This window comes from Ochotona princeps, chromosome 10 (genome assembly GCF_030435755.1).
Source record: "Ochotona princeps isolate mOchPri1 chromosome 10, mOchPri1.hap1, whole genome shotgun sequence".
Lineage (NCBI taxonomy): Eukaryota > Metazoa > Chordata > Mammalia > Lagomorpha > Ochotonidae > Ochotona > Ochotona princeps.
In genome coordinates, this window is record NC_080841.1 from 54545365 (window position 1) to 54567617 (window position 22253).

Consider the following 22253-nt stretch of genomic DNA (forward strand, 5'->3'; position numbering starts at 1 on the left):
TACTACTTCATTATTACAGTAAACTATATTATTTACATTTTAAGAAATTTACATTATATATGAGTATATGATATATAAGTTATAACTATGCTATATAGTATATAATACTTATAACAAATATATGAAATGTAATTTTATATAGCTGCATTATTATTTTATTAGTAATTATTATACAGTATATTATGAAATAACTAACCAAACTTTGGCACTGGTAGACTCATAAACTATAATAACCAGAAAATAAAGACAAAATATGTTGCCATAATCAACTCCTCCCCACAAATGCATATTCTTACTCTGCACACACTTGTTCTTTCTAGTTAGAAGACAAAGCATGGTACAGTAACAGCCAAACACAATGAAAGGAACAAAACTCAGTGTGCAGGCTGAAAAGTACGATATTCTGTGTTGGTGCTTTAAGGCTGCTAAAAATCAGCTGAGAAACAAGAAAAGTTAAAATTTATAGGCTTGTATACACATTAGCTTTTATAAACATTAATACCAAGTACTAATATTTCATTAATGTCAAGAACATGTTATGCTCACCCTATTGCAATGTCTACATATAACTAGATATGACTAAATCCTAAATGAAGGCCCTTGCTTAGAAGTGGTGTTTTCACAAGGGAGTAAGGAAGACCGATCCAGTCCACCCTCTGCTATCACTGGGTATATACTGTCTTGAGCAGATGTGCTTCAGTTCCTGACACGATTTCATGGGTTAGAAGGAGAGGTGGCACTACATGGTTTCCCCACTTCATCTCTCCCAATTATAACCTTCTGGGTCTCTCTGGTTCCCTCCTGAGAACTGTATGACTCTTGAGTTCCCATTCCAAAATCACAAGTACATATGAGTGATATTAAACACACACACACACACTCACACCCCTTAACAGCATTGTATAAAACACCAAATACCTTACGATTAGATTTTAAAGAAAAATCATGACTCTTCTTGGGAATTTACAGCATGATCAAATACCCACACAAGAAATTTAAGTAGGTCATCTCAAACTGACGGACAACACTGAGTTGTGCTTTATCTTTTCCCTTCCCTGCTCTGAGACTTGCTAAATAAATCCAGAGACCTGTAGCAGAACCAAAACAGTATCAGAAAGAGCATAAACCAGGAGCCACAAAATAGAGGGACTGGTGTTAACTGGAAACACAACTGCCTCTGGACAGTGCCCCTCCTCCACAGAGAGCAGGCCCAGGCTGAGGTACAACCTCTGGCCACAGAAAAGCAACTCATTGTGAAACAGTTACCTCTGCATTTGCAAGGAGGGTTAGAAGTCTACTCTCTTTCAGTAATGACTCATGCCAAATCAACACACATTTAAAGAACAAAAACAAGACAAGGATACTGCGGAGCCTAGAGCCAGGAAGCCAGTAGGCTAAGGCAAGACTAGAGCTTTATCAGCCATCTTCACCTTACCCTCTAGGACTACTCAAAGGACAGTTTACAGAATGAGCTTTTGATAGCCATTTATCATAAGGGTAGCAAATAGTCACATTTTATTTACTCATTTTAAAAACTTCTAATTGCTAATTTTCATTGTGTTTGAGGGCAAGTGATAAAATGATTTTCTACCACTAGTTTGTTTCCCAAATGCCTGCAAAGGCCAGGGCTGGGCCTGGTCAAAACCAAGGAGTCCAAAATCCAATCCAGGTCTCATACGTGGGTAGCAGGTGTCCAAGTATTTCAGCCATAACCTGCTATCCCTTGGAGTGTGCATTAACAGGAAGCTGGAATTGGAAGCAGAGCCAGCACTCAAATCGAGGCATGCAACAGGGGTATAAGTATACACAATTAAGATATGTGTCTTTTTTTTTTTTTTTTAAAGATTTATTTTATTTTTATTACAAAGTCAGATATACTGAGAGGAGGAGAGATAGAGAGGAAGTGGAGCTGCCGGGATTAGAACCAGCAGCGATATGGGATCAAGGCGAGGACCTTAGCCACTAGGCCACGCTGCCGAGCCCAAGATATGTGTCTTAACTGCTACATCAAATGCCAAACTCAGGAAAGAGAGATTACATAGGTGTGTGAGATGTATGGATTATTAGTCTCAGAACGTAACAGAATCTCAGATTATTATATTTTCTTGCAGTTACGGGGATCTCTAATTATCCTTAGGGAATCACGAATCCACTTATTTGTCCATAACACCTTGTTAACTAATACTTAAATTTCCTTTTATTTTACTACTTAGATACTTGCCTTTCCTGGACTATTCTTGTGGTTTATCGCCTTACCTCTCCTCCAAACTCTATTATTTGTTATTTCATCACTTCTGCTTGTTTATCATTGACCTTCATGAATCTAACTTGTCTTTTCATGTATGTGTAGAGCCTGTCTATCTCCCTTCTTGGAAATGTGCCCAAATGAATATGTCATCTTGGAATTCTAGAGGAATGACTACCTAGTGATTTTTGCTTAACCATGTGTAGAGATAATCACAATGCATTATGGAACCAATTATGCCTCAGGATCAAAGGGCAGAGCTCCCATGGAAATCCCTGTCCTTTGGATGAGCGTAAAGGTTTTATGGGATTCGGCATGACACAGCTGTAGAGAACAGCAGCAAGTATGGGCTAGTCTGAACAAGAAAAGACAGAGAAGGCCGAGGAGCTCCACAAAGTTAGGAAGAGGAGGATCCAAACAAAACTCTCTCAAATGGTCCATGAAACAGACTAAAGTAGAGGGAGCATGGCAATGGCAAGAGCTTGGGAAGCACAATTTTGGTGGATGAAAGCTGATGACTAAGGGCTTTAAAGGGCCACCACTGTCCTTGCCAAGCACCCTGCTACATGGCTGAATCCTGCTTGGGAGTTGAGCCACTCATCATCTGCCTTGAAAGCAGCTGTCCAGTGCAGTAGTTTCTAATGTTGTTACAGGGTGCGAGCGAGATCACACCAGACATGTCTAAGGTTTATTAAGGAGTCTTTATTAATCAAGCTTGAAGACAACAGAGCACAATAGCAAATTACAAGTCCATACAGCAATCCACCTAATCATAATCCCAAAAGAAACAAATGGTCATCATCCTTAAGTCCATCCATTAAGCTAAAGACCTATGTCCCAGCTTCCCCAACAATATATGTTATCCTAAGAGACATGCAACAAATAACCTGGACACACTCACAAAGAACCAAGACACAGTTACAAAGCTGCAGACATTCACCTTTCCCTGGCTTCTCTGCCCACATTCTACTACTGCTAGGCCTCACCCCTCCTGGAACTCCAGATAGTACACAGACCAGAAACAACATCATTATGACCATTGTCCCATCTAAGTAGCACACAGGGACCATGCTCAGGGGATTACCTGTCCTGGGTCAGCCAAGAGTCGAGGTGCCAAAGCAACGGAAGCACCTGGCCAGAAAGAGAGCGAGAGCCCCTGCTTCACGGGCCTTTTAAAGGGGCTTGTGAGGGGAGTGGTTACACACAACACAATACCGTCCCCTCTCAGTTGATAGGTGAGTCACAGGTGGGCAGGAGCGAATACCTAAGTGTTGTGGGCTAAAGAGTTGATTAGTGCTCGTTAGGATGGACAGGAACAGGAACTGGGCTTGTACTAAAAATGCCTAGACTAATTGGACTTGCAATATCCTGGCTCATTTAGGATGTGGGGGAAGTGGTTGAGGATGCAATTACTATTCCATTGCTGTAGGACCCACCTTCAGGACAGAGGTTGGGGGACACAGCCAAATTTCATTTGCCCACTGTCAATGGGTGCTGGCTATTACTGGCTGCACCCCATAACAATGTCAAGTTATTCCAATTCTGGGACCTTGCAAGAAAACCTGAAGGCAGACTTTCTCAGACGGAAAGAATGCTTCTGGAAACTTTCTCCTTGGCTTGCATGTTACAGATCCCAGCAGGCTGAAGGCAATGGTCACCTCACACCCCCAAAAACCAAGGAAGAAAAACAGCTTATAAGGTCTGTATTTACAGAGAATAGAAGAATATTCATTGATTTAAGGGTATCAATTTTTTCCTTTTCTTTTTTTCTAAATATTCATCTTATTTTTATTGGAAAGGCAAATTTAGAGAGGAGAGACAAAAAAAGATCTTGCATCCACTGGTTCATTCCCCAAGTGGCCACAACAGCTGGAGCTCAACCAATCCAAAGCCAGGAGCCAGGAGCTCCTTCCAGGTTTCCCATGTATGTGCTGGGTCCCAAGGCTTTGGGTCATCTTCTATTGCTTTCCAAGGCCACAAGCAGGTGGAAGGGTATTGGAGCAGCTGGGACATGAACCAGCGCCTATAATGAGATCCTGGCACACGCAAGGTGAGGATTTAGCTACTGAGCCATCATGACGGGCCCCAGGATATCAGTTCTTACGAAGTTTACCTCTGGGGACAGGCATGATAGCTCAATTGGCTAATCCTCTGACTGTAAGCACTGGCATCCCATATGGTGGTGTCCTGGCTGTTGATGTCCTGGCTATTCTACTTCCCATCCAGCTCCCGATTAGTGGTCTGGGAAAGCAGTTGGAGGATGGCCAAAAGCCTTGGGACCCAGCACGCATGTGGGAGACCCAGAAGAAGTTCTGGCTCCTGGCTTCAGATTGGCTCAGCTCTAACTGTTGAGGCCACTTGGGGAGTGAATTAGCAGATGAAAGATCTTTTCTCTGTAAATCTGCCTTTCCAATAAAAATAATAAATCTTTAAAAAAGAACTGTATAAAAATGTTTAGATAATGAAACATTTTCCTCAAAGAGGCAACTGAATACTTTTTGAACTGAAAAACAATCAAATGTGATAAATCTTACTGACAATCAGACACTCTGATACAAATATAAACTTATTCAAGCAAAAAGTTTTTATCATTCCATGACCAGGAGTTGATGAGTAATTTCACTGATAAGATGTATATATTTATAAGTAACTTTCCATGCTGTAAGTCACACTATATCATCTCTCCCTATTCTTTGTTCTTTCATTCCTTGTTCATCCAACAAATTTTTTAAAATTAAGAAGTTCAAGGTAGTCTCAGGAAAACTCAATGATACTCCAAGTAAGTTCTCCCTGAAGCAACCCAGTGCTTTATCCAAAAAAGGGTAAATGCCAGGTTTGAAAGAAAAAGAAGAGTATAGGTCAACCTACAATACCCAGTGAGCTATGGAATACTGGCAGGGATTTCAAATGAATCTGTTGTTTCTTCACCATGATCTCTGACATCAATTTTAAGGCATACGCACATTTCCTGGGTTATTTGGGTCAGCAAAAAATGTATCTATTGGGGCTGGTGCTGTGACACAGTGAGTAAAGATGCTGGCATCCCATACTGGCACTGGTTCAAGTCCTGGCTCCTCTACTTCCAATCAGACTGCCTGCTAATATGCCTGGGAAAACAGTGGAGGATGGCCTAAAATAGGCCTCTGCACTCATGTGCGAGATTAGAAAAAGCTCTTGGTTCCTTGTTTTGAACCAGTCCAATTCTGGCTACTGTGGCAATTTGGGGAGTGAACTGGCAGATGGAAGACCTCTCCCTCTCTATGCAGACTCCGCCTTCCATATAAATAAGTAAATCTTTAAAAAATGTATCTATCTCCCTCTTCAATTATAGCTTCTCATCACATGGTATTTGCCAAATATTTTTTAAAATGAAAATGGAAAGTAAGAAAATGTTCATTTTGTTGCCCTGAGAGAAAGGACAAGTCAAGAAGTGAAAATTATCAATAACAGACTTTCAAAATGAAATTTTATATCAAAGACATAAATTAAACATTGAATAGTTCTAATCAGAGGTCCCACCTACACCATCTATAATCAACTGAAACATTGATCTACAACCTCAATACTCTTGACTAAAATCACTACAATTAATGCTTTACAAAAAAATTCCCCTTATAAAAATAATAGGTTTTTCTCAAAACTGCAACTAATCTTTTGAGCCAAAACACTTCTTCCACAACCATGCAAAACACCAGTCTAGTGTGAATTATGAAAGATTTTTAAATGGGAGTCTGGTTGAGATTTTATTGCAAATATTCAGAAAATATAATCACAAGTGATAAGTCTGCTCACCTCAAATGACTTTTCTGACTTCCCTTTTAGTTTTCCAAGCTCTTCTTTCAACTTCTCATTTTCAAGACTCAAGGCCATTATGCGCTCTTTGGATTCTTTGCTCTGTAACTCAAACAACTGGCGTTCTTCCTTCTGTTTCTCTGTCCATGCTGAAAGCTCCTCAAATCGTCCTTTCATAGTTTGGTTATTTAGTTTCATGGCTTCTGTGTGAGAGAGTCACAAAAACTAAGAGAGTGGACATACTTTGATGAGCTAATCTCCAGAGCCCACTTCCCCACATGGCCCTGAATCTAAAGATGCCAGACTTAGCCAGGGTGCAAGGGCCAACATGACAAAGACCTTAGTAGCGTGAGTAGGGTTTTTTTCCTTTAATTTATTTATATAGAGGGAACAAATTTCACATATTTCATGATACAGATTCAGCAGCACAGCAGTATTTCCCACTATACTCTTCCTCCTGCCACATTATCTACCCACCCTCCTCTTTCCTTCCCTCTTGCCTTCTCCTCTCTCCTTTCTCCCTCTCTCCCTCCCTCCTTCTCGCTCTTCCTTCCTTCCTTACCTGCCTCTTTTCCTCCCTGCCTCCCTTTCTTTTCACAATGGTATTGTTTCACTTCACTTTGTTTTTTTGTTTTTCTTTTTTTATTTTTTTAATAAAGCAAACATTTATTAAATTGTGATAAAAACATTCCATCAAATTACAAAACCTGAGTAAGAAAAACAAATGGCACATGCTTAACTGTAGTTGACATTCAAATAAAATTTGCATTCCCAAAATATTATACAGTAATTAGAAAATACCAGCCAAAGTAATATTAGGATACTTTTACGTGCGGTCTCAACAAATCTGAACAGAAGTAAATTTTAACAAAGGTAAATTTTACAGTGAAACATAGCAGTAGATTAAGGATCTTAACATGTTTATTTTACTGCTATTTGACACTATGATACAAAAATAAGAGGATTTACTTGACATTTTTAATAAATATCTCATGGGCTGTTGAGTGCCTTACTGGTGAAAAGATTTAACTGGCTAATCTCATCAATCCATTTTGTACATTTAGTAAGCATCAACTCTGCCCTACATAACTCTTAATGCAATTCACAGCACACAAATGGTTATCATATTAAATACATAATCAACTCGGACTTCTCAACAACGAGGAAATTAGTAAACCATCAAATGGACTGCTTACCATACACTTTCCTCATAACTAAATAACACAAAAAAAAATCAAAATAATATTTGTCATCACTCTAAACTATTTGTCGTTGACGTTGTTGCTGATGTTATTCATGCTGTGATTAATGTGTTAAATTTGCATTAGTCAGTCATTTTCCTTGTAAAATGCTATGATTTATAGTTAGCTGAAAGAGCTGTGCATTTAGTTTAATCAGTATGTGTAAAAGTGCATATGCAGTGTTAGAGATTGGAATTATTGAAAAGATGGTTGATGTTACTGTTAAAATTATTGTACCTCTTTATAATTAGTTCTGATCTAAATATAGATTGCTGCAAGTCAGGTCCCACGGCAAAAGATGGTGAAAATTCTCTGTTCTAGGCATGTAGGCATTCCATGGATGAAGTAACAGCAGAGTATATTTAGCATGTTGTGAACATGAATATGGCAAATTGGCAGTTTCCATCAGTTGCTGGCAATAGTTTAGAGTGATCACTTCACTTTGTAATCACAGACTTTGTACTCCATCAGGGAAAGATGTCAGTGATAGCAAATAGAAAAAGAACAAACAAAACCCCTAGGTGGTGATGGGCCAAGCCAGGCTGGACTATGGAATGCACCAACACTTGCAGTAGCCAGGGTTGGGAGGAGGCCAGGCTGGGCCAGGCTACAGCACCCACTGGCACTTGCAAAGACCAGGACTGAGGGCAGACCATGCTAAACATGGCTGTAGAACCACTGACATGAGTGAGATCCAGGGTAGGAGTAGGCCTGGTGGGGAACTTGGGTAACTCCCCTGCCAACCGGCAGCTTCTGCTGGGGAGCATGAGAGCAAAGGTTGGGGGGTGGGCCAGGCCAGGCCAGGCTGCAACACTTGTCAGCATATGTGTGGGTATGACCTGGGGGAAGGCCAGGCTGGGCCAGCTACAGCATCTGCAGGTATACATGAGAGTCACAACAGGGTATGAGCTGCACTGGGATAGGCTAGTCTGAAATATCTGCCAGCTAGAGCTGAGACTAGGGGCAGGCCATACTAGGCTGGGTTGAAACACCCATTGGCGTATGTGAGATCCAGGATTGGGAATGGGCCTGGCAGGGAAATTTTGGGCACTCCCCTGCCAGGCCGCAGTTCCCACTGGTGAGCATGAGCGCTTGGGCTGTGGTGGACAACATCAGTTTGTGTGAGTGATGGGGTTGGGGGCAGAACTGATAAGGAAGCTGCATGCACTAGCATGTGCATTGGCTGGTAGAGGTGATGGACCAAGCCTGACCCTGCACTAGTTGGCACATTCAAGAATCCAAGTCTGAGGTCCCTCCAGGTGATAGTTCTTACAGGACTCCTCAACTGGATAATTGGATTCAAATTCCAGCATTCACAAAGTATGTGGTTTGACATTGGAGTGCATGTTTAGGGATTGCTGATGCCTGTGTAGTGGACAGCATAGCCACAAGCACATGGGGAACGTGACAGCCAGCTCATCTAGGCCAGCAGATAATGTCAAGTGCCTCATCAGAGGATGGAAAGCAGAACAGGTTGGACAACTCTTCTGGCCAAACTTTGCAGCATGTTCCTGGGCCTGTGAATACACTTAAGTGGACTTGGTCAGCCAACAGACTTTGGAAAGATTTTCTCAACCTTGGTGTAACAAAGCCAACAATGTCTCAGAGCTATAAAGTTAACACCCTTGGAATATTATTCTCCACAATGGAGTCTAAGGTGTCATCAAATGACTGTACCCCCATTCCCAGGTACTACTCTAGTTTGACAGTTCCCTTCTCTTTCCCCTCAATGAACAGAGAAGAGAGAGAAAAAAATAACTGAAATATTTGTCCCATCCACCTTCCCGGATATTTTGAACCTCCTCACCCTAAATGGAGGCTCACATGGGTGTGTATCCCTCTCAACTTGGTAAACAATATTAAAAATAAAATAAAAACTAAAAATAAAACCCTTCTATTTAGGAATAGAGACAAAGGCTATACATAAAAATTGAGTCACAGAATGTCAATCTCACTAATATAGACTACATTTTTGTATTTTGTGTTTTAGTTGTCACAGATCAGAGAAAACATGATATTTGCCTTTTTGGGACAGGCTTATTTCACTAAGCATAATGGTTCCCAGTTGGATCCATTTAGTTGTAAAAAAACAAGATTTCATTATTTTTTTCTTATGGCTGAGGAGTATTTCATAGTTTTTATACCACATTTTCCTTATCCAGTCATCCATTGATGGGCATCTTGGTTGATTCCATAACTTAGGTCTGTGAATTGGGCTGCCATAAACATGAGAGTATAGATAACTCATAGGCTGATTTGATTTTGTTTGGAAAAATTTCCAGGAATGAAATGGCTGGGCCATATGTTAGATCAATTTTCATGTATCTGAGTAATCTCCACACTGTCTCCCATAATGATTGTACTAGTTTACATTTTCACATCTTCACCTTACTGCTTTCTGATTGGTTGAGTGGTTTTGATTTCTACACAGAACTAGTGTGCCCAATGTCATTTCTAGTTCTTAAAAAGTTTCAAGAAAACTGATTTTGATTACTTGTACTCTAACACAGCTATTTATTGATAACCAGAGACTGAGGAAGGTCTTATTACTCTTAGATTTCAACACTAGCCATGTCAAAAATTCAAAGCTTGAGTTATCAGAACTTTCTCTTAAGGAGGTGTTATTTAGAACTAAGTCTGTTATCATGGCAGCCTTTCTTTTTTCTTTTACATAAGTTAACTTTCATTATGCTATTTCTCTGTGATACACAGAATACTTTTTATTCTTACCCGATTTCAGCAAAAATCAGCAGAAAGTCATTTTAGCCTTACTAGAAGCTAAATGCTTTGTCCTTTCTCCAGCCAAGAGAAGCAGCAGAGAGAGGGAGCTCATCTGCAAGCCGGTACAAAGAGACTGAATGCCTTGAAGGTCCGTGAATGCAGAAAACCTGCTTACCTTTCAGCTGATGGTTCTCAACGAGGAGCTCTTTCATCTGCTGCAGCAGCTCCTCTGGGGTGAAGGCATCCAGATTTGGGTGAGTCAGACTGGGGGGTCCATTTCCTGTGGTTTCATTGGGGCTTTCTCCCTTCTTAGTCAGGGAGCTGAGAGGTTGGTGAGACATGGCAGCAGCTCCTATGGAAAAGTTACAAACTGAAAATATAGCTGTTCCTTTCTGCCAGCCAGGAGTCTCCAGAAGGTCCACAAATTCACTTGCAAGTACTAATGTTCATTTCTAAAGTTGTCTACTTGTTCTCCAACTACACTTTGAACATTTACAATTCTTTTTTTTAAGTAAAAAAAAAGGAATAAAAATTATGTTCTAGTTTCAAGGATATACGTATATGGATGCTGTATAAGTTTAGGGTGATATATAAGGGGGTAAATTATATATAGTGAGAAATTGAGAAATGAAGAAGGAAAGGTATATCATGATGTTCATAGGATTTATAGAGTTGGGCAAAATATCAGATCCCATGAAAATTACTGTTAAAATTTTACTTTTAAGTGTTGGGGGGGGGGAGAGAGAGAAAGAGAAAGAGAAAGAGAAAGAGAAAGAGAAAGAGAGGGAATCCTCCATACACTGGGTTACTCCCCAAATGGCTGCAACAGCCAGATCTGGGAAAGGGAGGGAGGGAGGGAGAGAAAGAGAGAGAGAGAGAGAGAATCCTCCATACACTGGGTTACTCCCCAGATGGCTGCAACAGCCAGAGCTGGGGCTGGTAGCAAGCTAGCAGCCAGGAACTTTCTTCAGGTCTCCAACATGGCTTCAGAAGCCAAAGATCTTGGGCCGTCCTCCACTGTTTGGCAGGGAGCTGGATCAGAAGTAGAGCAGCCAGAACTCAACCAGTGCCCATATGGGATACTGGTGCCACAGGTGGAGAATTAGCTTGGTATGCTACCATGCTGGCCCCTAAAAATCTTTTTGAGTGAACTATATGGTGCGTTAAGTTTCTCTCAATGAAATAGTTTAACATCTCCCTACTTCTTATATATTTAGTAACAGAAAAGGGAGAATGAATATTTTTTAATGTTTATTCTGTGTTGAATAACTACACCTGACATATCATTTAAGTATTTTATGGCCAAGGACACTGAGTACATGGAGGTGTATAGCTCATCCAAGGTCAGTGAGTGGTACAGCCAGAGGTCAAGGATGATTTGTAATTCAACAAAGGTACAGTTGGATACTTAGACTTCAACATCACACTTTCAAAACACACTAAAATGATGAAGACATGTTATTGCATATTCTGGTAACTTTTTGTATCTATCATCTTATTTTGAAGGGAAATCATTATGTACATGTAAGATAGATGAGAGAATCTCAACTCTATATCAGGATTATCTACCACTTGGGCAAACTCAGACATCTTTACCATGCCTGGCTACATACTATAAGCAAATTCTCTTTCTCACATTTCATGAAAATGATGTCGCTTTATCAGGAGCAGATATACACAGATGTTAATACAATACTAAGCAAAGGAAACTTCTCCCCAGACCCTGTGTACACATACATCTCCACTCTACAATAGTGAAAATGTATGTAGCTAAGGTTCACAAAAATGCCTGCAAAAACATGACATTGCTATTTCAATATTTAGGTTTCCAAGATCATTTTTCTAACAAGTGAGTAATGATGGAGGCTACACAACAATGTAGAAGGCTGCTGACACCACTGAAGACCCTGGGATGAGAAAGGAACCTGGACATGAGCCCCTGTTTTAGTGGAGCAAGGGCACTGACCTCAGAGCCATTGGCTCTCACGATTATGGGACCATTGTGACCTATTCTAGTTGCAGAGGTCACTGTGTATTAAATCAGTCATTGCAAGAGAGAGACAGGAGAATCACCCACTCTGCTAATAGCCCCGTGTGTGCTTGGTATCCATACATCGAAAGGATACCAAAGATGTGCAATGCAGTATTGCTTCCCTACACCAACAGGAAGCAGTACTGTGGGCTCTCCTGGTGCTCTGCTTCTGGCCAGGGTACCTGGCAGGTAATCAGAGACAGTCTCACCACTGACAGGGACAGTAAGTGGCTGCCTGCCTGGCTCCCAACTAAAGCAGTCAGCACAAAGTGTAGTTCCATGAAGTTAGGTAATGAGGATGGCAACTTTAGAAAGTAAAAGGCACTGATAAAGTTTTGAACTTCTTTCATGTTTTACATATCTGAACTGATTTAGAAAGAATGTATAATACACGGGCTCGGCAGCGTGGCCTAGTGGCTTAAGGTCCTCGCCTTGATCCCATATGGCTGCTGGTTCTAATCCCGGCAGCTCCACTTCCTCTCTGTCTCTCCTCCTCTCAGTATATCTGACTTTGTAATAAAAATAAATCTTTAAAAAAAAAGATTATAAAAAAAAGAATGTATAATACTGAAGTGTACAAGTGCTTAGCATTAAATGACTCAAATGTACTGTTATTTTTTTAAATCCCTTATCCCCCAACTCCCAATTTGGATGAATGCCATTTCTGACTTTACAAAAAGTCATTCCTGCATGGAATGATCTTGGTGCTAATGATTACCAAATCATGGTGTTTCTACCTCTTTTGCAGAGGAATATTAAAATACTGTTAGTGGACCTAAGGATACAATCTTAGTATCTATCATCTACTCATCAACATTAAAGTTCCTCAGGTATTCAGTTCTTATAGTATGCATGGCATAGGCATCCAATAGATATCTGACCAGGTATCTGAGATGTGTCTGGCTTCATTTTACTGTAGACCTGTTTACCCTTAATGGCTTTCCCAGAAGTAGAGGGAAAGAGGGAAAGGGAAGAGAAAAGCAAATAAAAAAGAGGGGAAGAAAGGGCAGAGGAAGAAAAGGAAAAGAAGAAAAGATGATGCCTTGAAAGTTGTTCAGAAGTATTTCTGATTTTCCTTTATTTCCTTATAAGTCCACAGGTACAACCATAATGCCATTAAAAATGATTCTAGTTGCTGCAACAACACATCTCCTCTTCCCAGTTTACCAACATTTTATAAGGAAGTAAAAGAAACCCTGTGTTTCAGGGTTTGGGTTCATAAAGGGACTAAGATTCCAAGATCACATCACCTAAACCCCTGGGCAAAGGACTTATAGAATACACATCCTACAAATGGGGTAAAAGAAACCAGACTAGGGCTTGTGCTGTGGCAGAGTGGGTAAAAGCTATTTGCAGCCCCAGCTTCCCATATCAGAGTGCTGGTTCAATTTCTGGCTGCTCAGCTTCCGAATCAGCTCCCTGCCAACGCACCTGCCACATATGTAGGAGGCTTGCATGGAATCCTGGACTCCTGGCTTTGACCTGGTGCGGAACTAGCTGTTGAAAATACTTAGAGAGTAAATGAGAAAATGGAAGATCTTTCTCTCTGTCATCCTGCTTTTCAATTTTTTTTTTTAAAAAGCACCCTCATTTATATATATTAAATATATGTTAAATATATTTAAATATATATTATATTTAATTTTATATTTTATAGTATACAGAAAATGAGAATAGATTTAAATTATTTACCAGGCAGGAGTCTAGGAGTTATTCTTGATTATTCCCATTCCCAAATGCTATCACTTCCATCCCTTAAATGTTTCTAAAATGTGCCACCTCCTTCCACCCTCTCCCCACAGGCTTGGCCCAGGTCTTCCTGTTGTTTGGACTACAGGAATGTTGACCTCCATGGAAGACAGGGTTTTTACCTATTTTGTCCACTACTGTATCTTCAACAGTGAAAACATTACTTGACACATATAAAGAAGGATTCAGTAAGAATCTGTTGGGTGAATCTGCTTAACCTGACATGGTTTGCCTTCTACCTTTTCCACATCAGCCATACTACCTTGATGGTTTTTTGTAACATGAAGTCATTGCCCTGAGTACCATCCTCCCGTACAAGACAGTCTCAGCTTCCTATCAACATGGCCTCCAGAGTCTGCATCAGCCTTTCCCCCATGACTTCTGGCCTCCCGCCTCGCCTCCGTCCTCTGCTTGCAAAGAAGGCTCCCCTTTTGCCTGGGATGAGTCAGTGTTGATTCGAACATGACAAGCTGTGTAAATATAAACACCCTCCTCTGAGTGCAGAGGAGCACTTTGCACTTTAACCTCCTCATCTTTCCCATACTTCCTGCCATCAATATCAATCTACATTATCAGCATCGTAGTCACACTACACACTGGCTCACAGCAGGCCCTCAGTGTTTGTTGAAAATGAAAGGAAAGTATAATGAGGTATTTTTAAGTTAAAATTCTTTAAAATAGCTTCACTTTGTTAGGTGACAAACCCAGCATGCTAGTATTGGTGAAATTTTCTGCAGTTTTATGGCATTCATTTCCAGATTCTTGAAATCAGCTGTTAAGATTTTTTTTTCAGATTAGAACTGCTTTTTAATGTTACTACAAAGGCATCTGGATGTTACTTTGTAACATTCTCTTATTCAATCCTCACACACATGTCATAGGGGGAAAAAAAAAAGAAAACTTTAGAATAGTTTTTCTTTCCAAATGAAACATTTTATTTTTTTAAAAGTAAGTTTAGGAGCAGGCACTTGGCTGGTTAAGTCACTGACTGGGATGTCAGCTGCCAGTGTCTGAGTCCCAGTGCTTCTCTTTCTGATCCAGCTTGCTACTAACGTGTATATAGGGAGGCAGCAGGTGATGGCTCAAGTCCTTTGGTTCTCGAACTCACGTGGGAGACCTGGATGAAACTCTAGGCTCTTGGCTTTCACCTGACCCAGCCCTAGCTGTTGCAGGTATTTGCGGGGGGGTGAACCAGCAAAAAAACCCAGGCAGGTGCCTGGGTTTGAGTCTCAGCTTCACTCCTGATCTTAGCTTCCTGCTAATGTGCACACTAGAAGGCAGAATGTGATGGTCCAAGAACTTGGGTCCCTGCCACTCAAGTGGGAGACCTGGATTCAGATTCAGTTCTGGGTCCTGGTTTCAGCCTAGCTTATCACCAGGTGTTGTAGGCATTTAGATAGTGAACCAGTTAAAAAAAAAAAAAAAGCTTTCACTCTCTGCATTTCCACAAAAGTAAATAAAAAGTTTAATTTTGGCCCTTTTGATTTTTGATTTTGATTTTTACTATTCCATAAAATACTAAAGAAATTACAAGGTATGTCAAGTGTATTAGGTTTAGGAAAGCAGGGACTGGGAAGAAGGTATATTTTATAGAGACAATATCTATGTGTTAATACTTAAAGGAGGGGTTCAGTGGGAAGGTAATACACTGACCAGTTCCTTTCCAAGAACAACATCTTGATTTTGAGAGGCCAGGGTCAGGGCAGCGATTAAATATATTCCATGGACTAACATGCAAACTGAAGAGTTGTTACTTTTGTAATGTTGCATACAATACTAAAATTGGCCCAGTAGAAAACCAGATTTAAAAAAAAAAAAAAACACCCTGCAGACCTAAATCAATCATTGTCATCTCCTTACAGGCCACTTTAGGTAGTCCCTGGCCTTGGCCCCTGCTCTGGAACCTCTGGTGCCCTACGTAGTTAAGACTTGGGCTCCCCATCCATCGTCTAACACTTCCAGGGCACACACTTCCACCCATTTCTTCTGCCGGAGGTGGAGGCCAGGCCACAACCCAGGTTTCACTTTCCTCGGGCGGTGCTGATTGCCTCCAGTTTACACATTCCAGATGGAAGGTAGAAGCCACATTCACCTTCAAGTCCCTCTCGCACACAGCCCACTTCTCCTAGCCACTTCGGACTTGCCGGTTCCCTGCAAGCTGCAGTCAGCCCAGCCAGTTAGACAAGAGCGGAACCACTGCTCTCCGCTGTCCCCGCGGGCACCTCGTTAACGCCAGGTGGGCCTTCACCCACTTCCTCCTGATAAGACAGAACTGGCTGCACAGTCATTCCCAACCTGCGGGAGGACGTGGCCCTCGAACCAGGAGAACTCGCTCGAGGCCAGTCGGGTCGGAGGGGTGCGTTGGGGGCAGGAGGACGATACCAGGGCCCCTGGGGCTGTCCCTGACAGCAGGTCAGGCTGAGCCAAGGGCCTGGAAAACCTCCCAAGAGCAGCCATCCCGCCGGAGGAGGAACACCGCACTCCTGGCCACCCCGACCCTGACAGGCTCCGGGTCGCAGAGGAGGGACGGTGGGAACCGCCTCCAGGACGGACAGACCCCTCGCCAGACCAGGAGCCACCTCTGTCCAGTCCCTGCCACCCCCGGCCCCGGCTCACCCGCCGCCAGCGCTCGGCCTCCCTCGGGGTCACTGCTTCCTCGGCATCGTGCCGCAGGGGGCAGGGCCCCGGACCCGGATGCGGACGCCGCCCCGGGGTGACGGCAGGGGCAGCGGGGGCTCCGGGAGCCTAGGTGGGGCGGACGCCGAGCCTCGCCTCCGGCCCCGCGCGCTCAGCTGACCGCAGCACCGGCCGCCGGCCGCCGCCGGGATCGCCCCGGCCACGCCCCGGCCACGCCCACAAGGCCGCGCCTCCGGCTCCTGCGTGCCTCCCCGCGCCGCTTCCCCGCGCAGCGCGCAGGGCCGGCTGTGCGCACCAGTGAGTTGGGGACAACCGGAGGCGCCCAGGGGCCGCGTTTGTTAAAATGGACTTATAATTAAACGAAGAGGCGGAGTCGGCCCTCCCCGCACCTTGCCTGCGGAAGTATGCAAGGCCGGAGCCACAGGGGGTCGTTGTAGCCTTCAGGAAAAGAAGAAAGTGGAGGCATACATCTTTTTTTTGTTTGTTTTAAAGCTTTTACATCCTAGTACGGTCGAGCATACTTTTCCAATCGATTTTGCTCTTAAAAAATAGGCCTTTCTTTCTAAACAGACCGGCAGATGCTCCTTAGGTGGTCGTTCTCCACGTGTCTAAACACCTGGATGGCTTGCTGATGCTGCAGGCCAGCAAGGTTGACCTCAGTTATCTCTGGGAGCCATTTTAGCTGCTGTGTGTGTACTTGTAATGATATCCTGGAGGAGGGGACGGTCATGCTGCCTGATTCGGCAGCCGGGTTGAAACGTAGAGCCCAAGACGAGGGAGAATGGCTGTGGTTTGTGCTCCAGGCACCGTGAGACGTACTAGGAAACAGCATGGGATTCGGAGGACGGGGTCTGGGTGGAGGAGACAGACGCTCCCATGTGCCTAAGTTTGGCGGCATCCCTGGCGGAGTGGGAGATTGTGGGAGAAGGTTTGTGCCCAAGGCTAGGAAGGCTATCATCTTGGGCAAACAAAGACCGGAGTTGCCCATGAGAAGGGGCTGAAATCAGCAGGAGTAAGCCCTAAGTGGTTGTCAAATCCGACACACCCTTCGATGGCATGCCCGGAGGATGCAAATTTGCTGGCTTCCAACACTACCCTTTTAACCCCCAAAGCAGTGCAGAAAGAGTCTAGAAATGGGTAGTGGGAACAAAACAGATTTTTCCTGTACTCTCACCCAACATTCCACACAGAAAAGTTCCCCAATCCGTGGGTGCTGCAGCAGACAGCAGCTGAATGTCACCTAACTCAACTCACTTCTGCTGCTGTGGGCCTGGAGACAGGTCAGATCCCACAGGTGAAGGCCTCAGCCACCTGCCTGACCCCACCCTCAGACTCAAGCAAATGGGTTGTTTTAACTGTGTTTGTCACTACCTGTAAAGCCAGGTCTGCTAGAACAGCTCACAGAATTCAGAGAAACCCTTAGAGATACCAGTTTATTACAAAGGGTATCTGATCTTTTTATTATTTTAATTGTATGCATTATGGGATATGGCATGAGGGTTATGTACATATATGCAATGGATAATGATCAACTGTGATTACTTAGCATTTTTCATGTCCTTAAACTTTTTTTTAGACATCTTGATTGAAACATTATATAATTGCTTGTATGTATGGGACACAGTGTGATATTTCAGTAAGTATACATCATGCTTATGGGTCAAATCAGGGTAATGAACATTTCCAGCTTGTATCATGTTTAGAGCCTTTGATCCCTTGTCTTTTATTTGTTCATACAACATATGTGAAGTTGTTATTGACTATAGTCACACCACTGTACTATGTAGAACATCAGAACTTGTTTCTTCAATCCAATTGTGCTTTAGTACCTGTATTCCAGCTGCCCTCCCGCTTTCCCTACCTCTGCTAATCAAAAACAGTATTCAGAGAACATGTGGCATTCATTTTTTCTTTATCTGATTTGTTTCACTATACTTGCTCTCCTCCAGTTACGTCCATTTTGCCACAAATAATATCATTTTTAGCTAACATTATTTATTACAAACACATACACGTGCACACAAATGAGCTCCTGCTTGCCATCTCACTCCCAAATGCTCCCAATACCAAGGCTGGGCTAGGACTGAAGTCAGGGCATGGGAACTCTTTCTGAGTCTGCCCTGTGGATGGTGGGAATGCAAGGACTCGAACCACCGCTGTTGCCTCCGGGGTCTCTTTTAATAGGAAGATGAACTCAGGAGCTGGAGCTGGGAATCAAACCCAGATACTTGGATATGACCTGTGGGTCTCTTAAATGCTGGTTGTTTTTTGTTTTGTTTTGTTTTGTTTTGTTTTGGTGGCTGAATATTACTCATTGTGTGTATTTATCACAGTATTGATCTCTTCATCTGTTGTGAGGCAGGTAGACTCCCTGTCTCAATTGTGAATAATGCAACAGTTTAGGAGTGAGACAGGTGCATGGCATGCTGCTTTTGTTTCCTTTGAATATGTATTCAGAAGTAGGATCGATGGCTACATGGTATGTCTACTTCTGTTTTTCTGAAAAACCTCCACACCGCTCTCCATTATGGCTGTACTAATTTACATTCCCACCAACAGTGCATTTGAGTTCCTGTTTCTTCACATCTTTGACAGCATTTGTTGTTTTTAAAGGATTTACTTATTTGAGAGGGAGGGGTGGGGAAAGAGAGATCTCTCTTATTTGCTGGTCCACTCCCCAAATAACCACAACAGCTGAGGCCGGTGTGAAGACAGAAGCCAGAAATTGCCTCTTGGTCTCCCATGTGGGTGTGGGAACCCATGCACTTAAGGGCTGTTCTCTGCTGCTTTCCCAGATCATAAGCAGGGAGCTGAGTTAGAAGGACAGCAGGCTGGAGACAAACTGGCACCGTATGGGATGTTGGTGCCACATGGATGCTGGCACTGCAGGCAGCAGCTTTACTAGCTACCCCACAGTGCCAAACCCTATTTAGGGTTTCTGAGTTCCTTATATGAATATATTCTGGATGCTAAAGCTTTTGTCCAATTAATAGTTTGTCAGGTTTTTTTCCCCACCGGTTAGAGTTCTCTATGTTGTTGATTGTTTCTTTTGCTGTGCTGGAGTTTCTTGGTCTGATACAATCCCATTTATCTATTTTTACTGTTGTTGCTTGCACTTTTGGGGTTGTGTCCAAAAACATGGCACACAGTAATGTCTGTGTTTCTCCTGTTTTCTTCCAGAAGTTTTGTAGTTCCAGGTCCGAGATTTAAGTATTTGATCATTCTGAATTGATTTTTGTGTATTATAAAAGTGCATGTAAAATTTCAGACTTCTTTCTATGGATATCCAGTTTGTCTGGCACCTTTGTTGAAGAGGCGGTTATGTTTCCCAGAGTATATTTTTGGCATTTTCATTGAGAATCAGAGGTTATAAATGTGTGGATTTAATTCTGTGATATCTAAATAGCTGTTTGTGTTTCACTACCATACTGGTTTAGGTTACAATAGCCCTATGGTATGTCTTTAAATCAGGTATTGTAGGGACATGGCAAGATAACGCACAATTAATGATGCCCAACATCCCGTATGAGAAAGTCAGCCCAAGTCTTGGTTATTCCACTTTGGATCCATCTTGCTGGCTAAGAAGGCAGCAGAAAATGGCCCAATTATATGGGCCCCTGCTGCCCATGTAGGAGAACAGGACAGAGTTCCTGGTAGGGACCTGTTGTAACTATTAGTGTGAACCAGGAACATATCTCTTGCTTTCAAATGAATTAATTTAAAAAAAATTGGGTAGAATGATGCCTTCAACTTAGTTGTTTTTATTCCAAATTGTTTACACATGAATTTTAGTATTGTTTTACCTAGTCCTGTAAAGCATGTCATTGGTACTTTGATGGAGATTTCCTTGAATCTGTAAATCACTTCATGTAGGATGAACTTGTTATTTGTTTATTTATTTTTTTTATTACAAAGTCAGACATACAGAGAGGAGAGACAGAGGGGACGATCTTCTGTCCGATGATTCACTCCCCAAGTGAGCCGCAACGGCCGGTGCACCAATCCGAAGCCGGGAACCAGGAACCTCTTCCGGGTCTGTCACGCGGATGCAGGGTCCCAAGGCTTTGGGCCATCCTCAACTGCTTTCCCAGGCCACAAGCAGGGAGCTGGATGGGAAGTGGAGCTGCCAGGATTAGAACCGGTGCCCATATGGGATCCCGGGGCGTTCAAGGCGAGGACTTTAGCCGCTAGGCCACGTCGCTGGGCCCAGGATGAACTTTTTAATGATATTAATTCTGCCAATGCATGGACATGGGAAATCCCTCCATTTTTTCGATGTGTGTATTCTGCAATTTTTTTCAATGTTTTGTGGTTTTTCATCATAGATTTTTTTAAAGATTTATTTTATTTGAAAGACAAAGTTATAGAGAGAACAAAAGGTCTTCCATCCCCTGGTTCACTCCCCAAATGGCTACAACAGGGTTGGGCCTGGCCAAAGTCAGGAGCTTTATTTGGTTTCCCACATGTCTGAAGTAGCCCAAGTACTTTGGCCATATTCCACTGCTTTCGCAGCTGAATTAACAAGGAACTGGATTGGAAGTGGTATAACTGGGATTTGAACCCCTGCCCATCTGGATGCTGGCATCACAGCCTGTATCACAATACTGGCCCCAGTTATAGGATCTCTTACTTCCTTGGTTAAATTTATTCCTGGATTTTTTTTTTTTTTTGTAGCTATCATGAATGGAATTACTTTTGTTATTTGTTTTCCCAGAAAATGTGTTACTGTTTTATAAAACTGTCCACAGCAAATGTTTGATAGCAGCTAATGCCACCTGGGAAGCCCACATCTCATTGCAGAGCACTTTCATTCCAGTCCTGGCTCTGCTTCTGATTCCAGCTTCCTGCTAATGTGTACCTGGGAGGCAGCAGGTGATGGTTCAAGTACTTGGGTCCTTGCTGCCCACAAGATTGAGTTCTGGACTCCTGGCTTCAGTCTGGCCCACAACTAGCTTTGCTGGAATTTGGGGAATAAATCAGTAAATGGAAAATTTTTGTTTCTCTCTGTCTCTCTTGCTATCTCTATGTTTTATTTTTCATCTAATTTTTAAATGCAATGGATTTTTAAAAAAAGATTTATTTGATTTTTTATTGGAAAGGCAGATATATAGAGAGAAGGAGATACAGAAAGATCTCCTGTCCACTGATTCATTCCCCAGTGGCCACAATGGCTGGAACTGAGCTGATCCAAAGCGAGGAGCTTCCTCCAGGTCTTCCACATGGTTGCAGGGTCCCAAGGTTTTAATCCATCCTCCACTGCTTTCTGAGGCCTTAAGCAGGGATCTGGATAGGAAGTGCAGCGGCCAGGATATAAACCCTTGCCCATAGGGGATTTCAGTATATGCAAGGTGAGGATTTAGCCACCAGGCTACCGTACCAGGTCCAGATCAATTGATTTTTATGTGTTGGCTTTGTATCCTGAATCTTTACTGAATTTTTTTATTAGTTCTAATAGCCTTTTGATGCAGTCTAGGCTTTTCTATATCCAGAATCATACATCCATAAACAGGGATTTTTTGACTTCCTCCTTTCCTATTTGTTTCTTGTTGTTTTCCTGTGCCCATGTGGGAGACCTGGAGGAAGTTTCTGGCTTTGGATAGGCTTAGTTCCAGCCATTTGTTGCTATGGTTAAGACGTCTAGTACTGTATTGAATAGGAGAGTTGAGAGTGGCCATCCTTGTCCCTTAGATGTGCCATTGTGCTTTTTTTTTTTTTTTTTTTTTTTGCAAATTTTAGAATTATTTCTTTATGTTGTATTTTTCACAAGTTTATTTCTTTAATTGAAAGCTAGATATAAAGAGAAATATGGGGGAGAGACAGAAAGAGATCTTCCATT

At 42.4% G+C, this 22253-nt stretch overlaps 1 protein-coding gene across 1 annotated transcript in view; it reads right to left on the minus strand.

Moving 5' to 3' along the window:
* OPTN (optineurin) overlaps positions 1–16589 on the minus strand; it is a 38893-nt gene extending 22304 nt beyond the window's left edge. Inside the window, 3 exon segments of the mRNA XM_036495228.2 lie at positions 6038–6240; positions 10175–10351; positions 16397–16589. Coding sequence (XP_036351121.2) covers positions 6038–6240; positions 10175–10340 — 369 coding nt within the window. The 5' untranslated portion in view covers positions 10341–10351; positions 16397–16589.
* Between the last annotated feature and the right edge of the window lie 5664 nt (positions 16590–22253).